Source organism: Bos indicus x Bos taurus, chromosome 3 (assembly GCF_003369695.1).
Source record: "Bos indicus x Bos taurus breed Angus x Brahman F1 hybrid chromosome 3, Bos_hybrid_MaternalHap_v2.0, whole genome shotgun sequence".
Taxonomy (NCBI): Eukaryota; Metazoa; Chordata; class Mammalia; order Artiodactyla; family Bovidae; genus Bos; species Bos indicus x Bos taurus.
In genome coordinates this window covers 16,739,660-16,750,815 of record NC_040078.1, presented here as the reverse complement: position 1 = coordinate 16,750,815, position 11,156 = coordinate 16,739,660, and the positions used below count along the sequence as shown (strand labels likewise).

Genomic DNA, 11,156 nt, shown 5'->3' with positions numbered 1-11,156 from the left:
CGCCCGTTGCTGTCTGTCTCCTTTGGTAACAGCATAGAGTAGGTGGACAGTATAGAGTAGGTGGGGAAATGAAGGCTGCTCACTCACAACTTGCCTTATTTGAGGAGAGATCTTTTTGGAGACAGGTCAAGGGACCGTTGCATCTTCCTATTTAAGGAATGCTGAAGGCCCAGGAAGGCTGGGATTCAAGGTTCCAGCTAGAAGTGGAGGATGTATGAAGCTAATACCTGTACCAGCGTCTCAGCTATAAAGGCAGAATTTCCCTTCAACCTTCAAAGTATTTACTTAAGACCTACCATGTGCTAGACATCGTATGGGAGCTGGGGACACAGCAGTGAGCCTAACAACACACAACCCTCAACATCACATAGGTAAAGCCCAGTAAGGATACCAAAACATTAAACTCACAAATATATGCTAAGAAGGAAAATGAAGGGATCTGATGCGCTTATATTGGGGGCAAGGGTGAAGATGTGTTCATTCACTCATTCTTCAAATATTTGAGCCCTTTATTGTGTGTCAAGGCATAATAAAAATCCCGTATAGGTCTGCATCAAAATCCACACGAACGGAAAACGGCGAGAGTGGACACGGAAACGGGAAGGGAGACGTAAAGGCCCCACAAAATAAGGATTTAACAATATTCAGGCCAAGCTGGGGAGGGAAGTGAAGAGGGAAATACGGACAGACGGTGATGAGTGGCGCAGAACCCAGTAGAGGTGTGCTCTGACCACTGGCCCCCCCGGCCTCCGTTGGGGCTTTTGCTATAATCTACATTTCTCTGACCCGGGGCCGGGGTGAATAAGGGGAGTGCAACTACCCGAGTGCAAACTCCTCGAGCCCAGTGGTCCGCAAGAAAGATCGAGGCACATCCGCCTAAAGAATTTTAGTTGTTCTGTCTTAGTTTCAGGGGCAGAAGGACGCGCGAGAAAATACGGACCACTCTTTCACAGAGATTAAATCAGCCCCAGATACGCAGATCACTTAATCATCCGCAGCCCCTTAAAACCCAAGAGCAAAACCATTTGGCCACGCCCTTCCCTGGGCGGGGCGCTGCGTGTAATACGGACGAGGCCTTTGCTAAAGTCCCGCCTTCTCCCTAGGGCTCCGCCCTAATCCCCGCACAGGCGTGGCACAAGTTCTCCCGCCCCTCTAGGGGTGCGGCGGATCTGACGTCTGACGTAGCTGCGTCGACGCCATTTTAGCCGGTCCCATTCTGCCCTGGACGTGGCGGCCATTTTGTTTTCCACACCGAGCGGGAGTTGACGGCAGCGGCGTAGTGAAAGGAAGGAAAGAGCAGGCCGGGTGAGCAGGCGGACCGGCCGACCGGACAACCAGCCAGCAGCAACGAACTAACTTAACAATCTACCGCTTAACACATCTAACCAACCGCCCACCAAGTTAACCCGAGCCCCTCCACCGTCAACTCAGGTTCGGCCGGCCTCCGGCCCGCCTGCCGCAGCCGTGGTGGCAGCCCCGGGAGGAGCACTGGCGTCCGTTTCCTTCGGTACGTGTCTGTGGTGAGGAGGGCAGGAGTTTGGGGGAACGGGGGGGCCCGGCAGACGCGGAACAGGAGCTGGTGGGATGTGGAAGCAAATAGAGGAGTCAGAGGCCCCGAAGGGGGCGGAGCCCAGAAGAGGGAGGCGGGGGAGACCCCGAACTGGAAAACTCGTCGCGGGATTGATGGAAAAGGTCGGAATTTGATAGGGATGAAAAAGGAACGTTGGCGAGTTGAGCTACGTCGGCGGTCCTTACAGGTTTGAGACGAAAGGAGGATTACACGACTTCAAGTAAAGTTGGAAAGTAATGGCGGCTTTAGGGTTAAATTTTGTGGCGCGCTCTCTGGGAGCGCACGCCCAGGGGAATGTTCGTGTAGGAAATCTTTCCTATTCCCTTCCTCCCCCAGGTCGCCAGGCCCTTGCTAATGCCCCTAACGTGATTGCGAAATTGGTATACCTGTGTCATCTCTCTAGATCAGTAGTTCTCAGTTTTAGCTGCACGTGAGAAGCAGCGAGGTAGACGTATTTTCCCTTGCTATAAATGGCTCATCCCCAGACTTCACCATCAGAGATTGTGCTTGAAATGGTGTGGGCCCAGGCTTCTGAGTGCTTTTTGTTTTGTTTTTTTAAAGCTCCTTGCCGCCAAGGTTGAGAAGGACCGCTGTTGGTAAAAAACCAGACTCTTAACAACACTTGCTTTGGGTCTGCCATTTTGGAGGCTTGGGCAGATATTTTTTGTCCTGCGGCCTTGAAACTTAAAGTGTGTGTGTTCAGTCGTGTCCTACTCTTGGCGACCCCATAGACTATAGCCCTCCAGGCTCCTCTGTCCATGGAATTTTTCAGGCAAGAATACTGGAGAGGGTTGCTATTTTCCTACTCCAGGAGATTTTCCATACCCTGGGATAGAACCCATGTCTCCTGCATTGGTAGGCGAATTCTGTACTACTGCGCCATCTGGGAAGCCCCAGGAGTTTATTAGTTTGAAGTAACTAGCTTCTGTTTCAGTACCTGAAATGAGTTTTGGTGTGATTGTTGATAGTCATCAATACAAGCCTTTTCATTCATTTTGGGGTCTTTCGGTCTTGTTGAAATGAGATAGTCGCCGTTCTGGTTTGCTCATTCTGCCCATTGTCCTTTGTAGATTCTCGGGATTTGAAGATGGCTGCACAGTCCGCGCCGAAAGTTGTGCTAAAAAGCACCACCAAGATGTCTCTAAATGAGCGGTGAGGCAGCCAACAGCAACTTCAGCTCGTTCATAAGAAAACATTACTTAAATTGGCGCTGGGGTCCAATGCACAAAAGTCTGTTTTAAACTAAATACCAACAGAAGGCTACAGACCTCTGTTCTTAGTTGCATCGTATGTGGTACACAAAACAAATTGGGCGGTTGTTTCAAAACCCCTTATCAGTAGATTTTTATATTATGCTATCTGAAATATTTATCTGGTGGGATGTATTTTAAAAAGACTCCTCACACCCTCCCTTTTCTTCACATATTTTTACGTTGATACAGGGGTGGTGCAGCTCGGTAGCATGACCCTAGCTGCAGTAGGCTTGCTGCCCAGTCCAAGGCCAGCAGTGTTGTGTCTGGCCTGTAAGAGGCAGGTAGCAAGCTAAGAATATGTCCAAAGGCCCTTGAATGTCATTCTTGGGCCTTGTAAGAGGCACTTGCTTTGCTCCATTTCACTTTCTTTCCATTCTGCTTTAGTTTGTTTTTGTTTTCAATTCTTTTACAGTTGAGTGTTCTCTTTCATCCCATTAAACTTAACTTGACAGGAGTAATAGAAGAGTGTCTTCACAAGCTCTTAGATGATTGAACTAACCTTTTCAGAAGTTATACTTTGGAGTCAGAAAAAATATATCATTTGATACAAAAAAAAGTTATAGTATTTAAAGGCACTTTCTGTCTGAGAGCTTTGTTCATTGAGTGCCTTTGACTAGTGACTTTATTAAGCTGGTATTAGCCACTAAATGATTTACTTATGTTTGTCTTTTCTGAAGCATATTTACTTCTCTTTATCTCTTAGGGTGTGTTACTCTGATTCTCTATATTTGCATATTACAAGTGACCAAATACATGCGAAAATGTGATATGCTCTTATAATTTATGTGGGTATATCATTTTCATGGGCTTTGAAGGTGCTCTTGTCCTTCCGTATATTTGCCCGTAAAATAGCACCCTCAGGTCTCCTGAGGTTTTGGCTTGCTTTGTCCGTCTTTGAAACTACATCTTCTGTCTCTTGTCATCATATCTGCTTATTGCGTGTTTTTCATGCTTTCCACCTCTAAAAGCCGTTACCTGAGCCCTTGTTATCACTTTTGATTGAATGTGCTACACTTAGCTGCATTTCTGAGTTTCTGATTCTTGCAAGTTTGTGGAAGCAGAGGAGTCTTGAACCCACATCAGCATTGATCTAAGTGTACCACTTTAAGTTCGTGGGATCTGGAGCTCCTGGTCTAGCAAGCCATGAAAATGCCAATAAATGTTTTGTAAATAGCTTTTATTTAAACATCCATTTTGTTCGACCTTGAAGCTTTACTAATATGCTGAAGAACAAACAGCCGATGCCAGTGAATATTCGGGCTTCGATGCAGCAACAGCAGCAGCTAGCCAGTGCCAGAAACAGAAGACTGGCCCAGCAGATGGAGAATAGACCCTCTGTCCAGGCAGCATTAAAACTTAAGCAGGTGAGAGCATGGGTCATAATGCTCCAGAAGCAGCTGATCTCTGTCAGGCAGTCCACTGAGGCTGTCAGGACATGATGGGTAATTATGAGGTGGCTCAGGGCAAAAGCTGAACTTCTCTGGAGGAGAGAGAAGCTCAGAGGATACCCATTTGGGCAGGTACCAATAAGTAACTTTTTGTTGTTTTTCTCTTTTAGGGAGTTTGCCATCAATGTGGCCTGTTTCTATGTTATCAATGAGTATTAATCTCTTGTTTTCTGATCCTTTGCCCGTAAGAATAGATTGACTGGCTTTTCCACAAAGAATTTTTAGTTTTCTGTTTTAGATGATCTTCAAAAGTCCTATATTCCCCATTAAATTATTTACAAATTAGGGAAATGACTTTATTCTTGCTTCCCTAGTACAGGGAATCTGAAAGGCCTCTTAGTCAAAGGTTTTCAGTGCTAAACAGTGGAAAGAGTAGGGTGACCCTCATCTCCACAGCACCTAAAGTCTTGTCAGTAAAATAGAACTACAGCACTGAGTAATTTAAGAGTTAGTGGGTTCGCTTTCAAATTTCCATTAAGAAATAATCCTATTCAGATCTGAAATAAAACCTGCTCTTTATTATTCATAGACTTTTTATGCAAGTCCGGACAGTGGCTGTGGAAGGATATGTCCAAGCTGTGGCTGGGCGTCTGGAGGGCGGTGCCATGCAACTGTAAGGACTTTAACTGGAAGCACTGCATGGCTGTGCATAAAATCAGCAGTTAAATATAACTCCCACCCCCATCCTGAACCATTGGGCTCATTGACCAAAAATAAACAAGGCCTTCTGCTTCAGCTACCTTAAGCCTTGGAGTGGCTGCATTCATCCCTGACTCAGGAAAGCAGTAAAAGGCACCACTGTTTTCTAAGAGTAAATATTAAAAATTGCTGAAGACAAGTCTGACATATTATTCCAAAGGACATTTTAACAAGCTTTAAATATAATCTGTGCAGAAAGTAGCCTCTAGAGCAGTGGTGTCCCATAGAACTTGCTGTGATGATGGAAATGCTCTATCTATATCTGTGCTCTCCAGTACAGTAGCCATTAGCCACGTGACTGTTGAGCACTGAAAATATGACTAGTGTGATTGAGGGGCTTAAATTTTTTATTTTACTTTTTTAAGTTTTTTTGTGTGTAATAGCCACGTGTGGCTAGTGGATACCTTAGCCTATAGCAAGCACAGCTCTAGAGTGGAAACTAGATGGCATAGCTGACATACTTGAGCTTCTTGTTAAGGTAGAGAATAGGGTTGGTGGCAAGGCAGGACTGGGAAGGGAGAAGAACTTCTAAGTACTATATAGGCTCCCCTTAAAGCACAGATCTTGAGAGGATATACTTGGAATGACCAAGCACAACAGACTTGTAGAATGAAGTCTTGACCTCGTGTCATTCAGAGCCTATCCCTCTGATAAGCAGTTTGTAATCTCATGCTAATAATAATTCACAGCATATGGTTGCAGAGAAAATCATTTGTAGTAACTTGTATGTGAAGCCTGAGGATACATAATTTATTTTCATTCATATTGACTTAGTGTTTTTAGGAGAACAGGTTTGCTAGGGCTTTGGTGTTCAAGGCGATACAGTCATCCATTCCTTTGAAGGAATTTAATTGTCTGAGATCTTGTTTTCATGGTTTCTCTTTGAGGGACAGATATATTGAAAAATCTGTATGGTATATCCTTGTTCTCACATGTGACCCTGAGTTTTATGATTATAACTCAATTCTAATGCAGGTTTGGCTGGTTTTTTATGGACATATATTTGAGTTATATGTTTATTATAAATTAAAGGTCATTACACTGACTTAATGGAGCTGTTTGCAAAGGTAGACATGGAATTATCGCTATTGAAAATATGTAAGGAAAGGAGATTTGACTTTTTTGTGTTTATTTACATCTTAAGGTAAAAAGTGGACCGTCTGGAGATAGATACTCAGAGGAAAAATGGACACACTGGCCTCTTTGACTGAGAAATCAAACTTGTTCTTATGTCACAAGAATTCAAATGAACTTATAATTTAAATTTTGCCCAGAGTGTGATGAACTTCCTATGGTGTTTGAGTAAGCCTTTGAAGAGAGTGGTAGTCCTTGGGCAGGTATGAATCAAGTCATATCATTGTCAACTGGTGGTGCAAAATCAGCAGAATCCACGATTTGAAATATAGTGTACTTATTAAAACTTGCATTCCAAGTAGTGGTATATGACTTCTGTAGCCAAACTAGTGAGATAATTTGTGGTGATGCCAATTTCATGGAACCATACTCAAGCTTCTTAGAAGCTCTGGATCAAAATTCTGCTTCTCTTACACTGTGTTCTGAGGCAAAGGCTTGCTTCTGGTTTGGGATCCTTGACAGCAAGTGCAGGTTTATTTCCCACCACACAGACATCTCGCTTCTTTTTCTCTGCACTTTTAGTTGCTAAATCCCATTGGATTGCTTTTTTGATCTCAATTCCCTAACACCTTTTCTTCCAGAAGAGCTTAAAGCAGCGCCTGGGTAAGAGTAACATCCAGGCACGGTTAGGCCGACCCATAGGGGCCTTGGCCAGGGGAGCAATCGGAGGAAGAGGCCTGCCCATTATCCAGAGAGGCTTGCCCAGAGGAGGACTTCGTGGGGGACGTGCCACAAGAACCCTGCTTAGGGGCGGGATGTCGCTCCGAGGTCAGTGCTGTGTACCTGACAATTGTTCGGGACCCATCCCCTTCCCTTTTCTCTTGGGCTGCTATGGACACATTTGTTTAACATCTTTAAGCCTGAATTTGTATTAATATAATTAATAACTTTTGAAATCACGTATTTTTAATAGTGCTGCATGTCTTTTATCGATACCATTCCTTTTCTGATAATGTGCAATGGTGAGAGGCTATGACCTGCGTAACAACAGGTAATTCATGTCATCTCCATTCCATCTTAAAACACCCTGCTGCTGCTTGAATCAGAGCACGTTCAAGTTCTAGAAATAAGTCAAATTAAGAAATTTCTGGGTCTTTTGGCCTATATCTTAACTAATCATCTGTTCCTGGTTCTATTCTAGTGAAACACTGTTACACCTGGAAAAAAAGGACAAGTTGACCCATAGCTCTTAAATATATGTAACATTTTGGGCACTGTTATACTGTTCCCTGTATAGTTCTTGTCCCCTGCAAAAATATGCTAAGAGCAGGAATCATATCATTTATTTTTAAATCTATCATGATGCTAGGCACCTATCTGTGATTATTCAATATATACTTATTAATGTGTATACTTACTAATTTATTTAACTGCCAACTTCTTCCAAAAATGGATTTGTGGTCAGACTTGTTTAATTGATTGAATAAAGAGCAGCTTAATCTGTTCATACTCAGTGTGCAGCTTGCCCCACCCAACCTAAAAATTAACTGAATTAACTCTCATTTAACCCTCACCGCCTTCCTTTGGTTAGAATCTACTTTGTCTCTCTTGGATTTACCTGCATATACATTGTATGCCTCCTCTCCAAGGTCAAAACCTGCTCCGAGGTGGACGAGCCGTAGCTCCCCGAATGGGCTTAAGAAGAGGTGGTGTTCGAGGTCGTGGAGGTCCTGGGAGAGGGGGCCTAGGGCGTGGAGCTATGGGTCGTGGCGGAATCGGTGGTAGAGGTTAGTCAGCTACCAACTTCAGAGACTAGCTTCCCCTTATTTCTCTCCCTTCAAAACTCAGAGCCACCTTTCTGCACAGCTTCAAGTCATAGGCAGGCTTATTTGTTTGTCTTGTTTGTTTTATGAAACTGGCTTATATTCTAAATACACATGCTGGTAGTGTGAAAGTCTGTCATGGGTTTTCCAAGAACAGTGAGGTATGTGTTACAGAGCCAGATTATATGCAGTCTTCTTTCAGGCTCTTGCAAATTTAAAGTGTATTATTAAAATGACAAGATGGTCAGTTAAGGGTTTTATCTTTTTTTGTCCCTACCCCACCACCACACAATCCACCTCGTAGCTCAAAACCCCACTTTGAGTCTAATAATAGAGAAGAGGGGGATGAACAAAAGTAAAGCAGAGTTAAAAAGACGGTAGACTTGGAGATAGGTATTGACTGAGTTTGGGTCTCTGCAAAACCAGAGATTTTTCCATCACAGTAGAAAAAGCAAGATGGTATTGTGTCAGTTAATTAACTGACTCTTGTTGATAATCTTACCTTCAGACTTAGTGATACTTGTCTTGTGACTTCATGGCCCAGATTGGAAAAGAATTTTTAATGGTGTTGCTGTTGTTAATACCAAATCTCATGGGAGTTTTCTGGCTTAGAGCTTAGTGGAAAACTCCCAACAACACCTGTCCAGGAAAAAAATACGTATATTCTTGTAGCCCCTGTGTATATTTGCTTTGGTCCTTTTAAAGTGTGTGGTGGGTCTTCCATAATTTATGACCTTGAAGTAGCCAGGGGATAATAACTGTTGAGAAAGGACATTTGATAACTTGAGGGCTTATTTTCTTCTCTCACATTATATGTTGCTTGGCTTATTGAGTGAACTGCAAGCTAGTTTGGGTTTCAGGATGAAATAGCATGTTCAAATTATCTTGACTTGGTTTCTGAGAGAGACATCACAAGGATTTTGTGGGGAGGAGTCTAAAGTAGCTTTTCAGAAAGCTGGGTATGTTTTGTTAAGTGAATTGAAACCACCTCTCAGATAACCGTAATTGTTACAATGTGAATAGAATCAGGAGATCCAAATGGCTGGAACTAGTCCAAGTGTTTTTTCCCAACTCCCTTAATTGTTCCTATGTCAGAATAACTCCTCAGTCTCCTGACATAGGATCAGCCAGCTCCTTAGGTTTGATAAATTTGAGGAGAGATGAGCTAATTTTTCTGAAGGATCGCCAATAAAGTTTAATTTGAAAACTGTCTAGCTTCACATCCCGGTTTCTCTGTGCCCTTGTTACTTCCTCCCTATCTTACTAAATGGAGTTATCTATAATGTATTTGCATTTTAATTATAAACATAGAGTGAGTCTCAAATTTTTTAGTTTCTCCATTTTGAGATTAAGAAATTTTTAATTACCAGTTATTTTCCCTTTGATAGAATTTAAAAAATTAGCATTTAGAGATGAGCATGTAATAAGGGATTCATTATGTGTGCTTTCCATGTGTTGCTTTCTACCCAGTGTGTTTCCTGTTTTTCCAGATTTCTCCTCTTTGCCCTGCCCTTCAGCCTTTCTCAGCTAGGCCCCGCTGCTCTGAGGGGCATTTACCATTGTACCCATTAAACATACTTGTAACTGTTCTCTTCTTTTTCCTTTGGGCCAGGTCGGGGTATGATAGGTCGGGGAAGAGGGGGCTTTGGAGGCAGAGGCCGAGGCCGTGGACGAGGGAGAGGTGCCCTTGCTCGCCCTGTACTGACCAAGGAGCAGCTGGACAACCAGTTGGATGCGTACATGTCGAAAACAAAAGGACACCTGGATGCTGAGTTGGATGCCTACATGGCTCAGACAGATCCCGAAACCAATGACTGAAGCCTGTCCACCCTCCTGGAAGACTCTTGTTCAAGTCACACATCTGTAAATAACTTAGGATAACAGATGGGAAGAAAGCTGACTGATACTGAAAGGACCTATCATAATAGGCTCTGGACTGACTTGCCACCAGTTTGTGCATCTAGTGTGTTCCTTTTACTTTTTGATACTATGTTGTATGAAACCCTTTTTTTCCCCCTCTGACTGGGGTTTGGTTTTGTTTTGTTATTTGGGGGGGAGGGGTTTCCTTCACCCAGACTTTTCTTTGAACATGAATGTGTTGGCCTTGTGGCTAGTACACCCTCTTCCCCCATCTGCCTCCCCTCATCTGTCATATGCTTTGACAGTCTAACATTTCCTCTGTTCATTTTGGTGCCCCCGTGAAAAAGTCCCAAAAAGAGCCCACCAGCGTTCCACCTTAACGTCTAAGTTTCTGAGAGAGAATTCTGTTTTACATTATTTTTAAAAGCCTCTAAAGTGTTCAGAAAATCTGGAGCTCATAAATGCATTCTGCCACATTGATGTTTTAGTAAATTGGGAACATTGACATAGCTACAGGGCTACCAAACACGTTAATCGTGCTAGCAGCTCTGATTTAATTAAAGTTATTACTGTGTACGTTTGTACCACTTAACCATTGTGCTGGGTTGGATATGTGCACTTTCTACCCAGGAAATGAGATTTATAAACCTGCCCTCTTGGTTTTGCATCATGCTCTAAGGGATGTTTTGGGGTTGGCTTAACATCCTACAAAAGAGGAGAAAGCCTTTTGGTTTGGCAGATGCCTCAGAAGGGAAAGGGCTGAAAATGGATGACAGATACCTGGTGGGAGGGGTCAGAAGATAACCTTGCTAAAGTGCTGTTGTCCTTCTGTTTACCCCAGACCAATCTTGGGCTTCTCCATTTGTTGACCCTCTTCTCAACTCCCCACGAAGGTTAAAGTTCAACCATCGTCTGTCAACTATTCAGTTTCAGTAGAATCTTTTGTTTCTGGCTCATGATAACAAGAAATTGTTCTCTCAAATCCAGCCAGGACTTTCTCTTTATTTGTTGGGCTATTTGAAATGCTATGGCCACTATAACAGTATTTCAACTCTACCCCTGTAGAGTTGTGAGTCCTTCAGGTTGTGAGTTTGGGGCAGAAAGTGAACAATTTTCCCTCTTTTGAATAATCCCCAAGACAAGATTAACCGTACAAAGTAAAGTACTAACTCATTTGGTGCATAGAAAGCTCAAAAGCATTAAAGTCTCAGAAGGCAATACCTGGTACTCCCAGGACTGGTTTCCCTTTTCCCCAGTGCTGTTTAAGGGAAAAGAAGAAACTAACCACCTCCAATCAAACCAGTTACATTGAGCTACTTAGTACCCTAAACTGTGTGTGTTGTTGCAGACTGGGAAGCAAATTTTGGTTGGGAAGACCTGAATTTGAATCCCTTCTATATGACCTCACCTATTTAACCTCTAGGTGGGG

General features: G+C 43.3%; 1 protein-coding gene across 5 annotated transcripts; it reads left to right on the top strand.

The window, feature by feature from the left end:
- The first annotated feature begins 1,183 nt into the window (after nucleotides 1–1,183).
- CHTOP (chromatin target of PRMT1) lies at nucleotides 1,184–10,713 on the top strand. Of its 5 annotated transcripts, none has more exons than XM_027532945.1 (6): nucleotides 1,184–1,507; nucleotides 2,641–2,722; nucleotides 4,034–4,187; nucleotides 6,686–6,872; nucleotides 7,694–7,831; nucleotides 9,480–10,713. In XM_027532945.1, the coding sequence occupies exons 2-6, from the start codon at nucleotides 2,658–2,660 to the stop codon at nucleotides 9,683–9,685; spliced, it is 750 nt and encodes a 249-aa protein (XP_027388746.1). In that variant the 5' UTR covers nucleotides 1,184–1,507; nucleotides 2,641–2,657; the 3' UTR covers nucleotides 9,686–10,713. The 5 variants fall into 5 exon arrangements, 4 of the variants coding, with proteins under 4 accessions (XP_027388746.1, XP_027388765.1, XP_027388764.1 ...); XR_003509503.1 differs by having other exon boundaries at nucleotides 1,208–1,507; nucleotides 4,801–6,872; XM_027532954.1 differs by having other exon boundaries at nucleotides 1,214–1,507; nucleotides 6,689–6,872.
- Nucleotides 10,714–11,156: the final 443 nt, after the last annotated feature.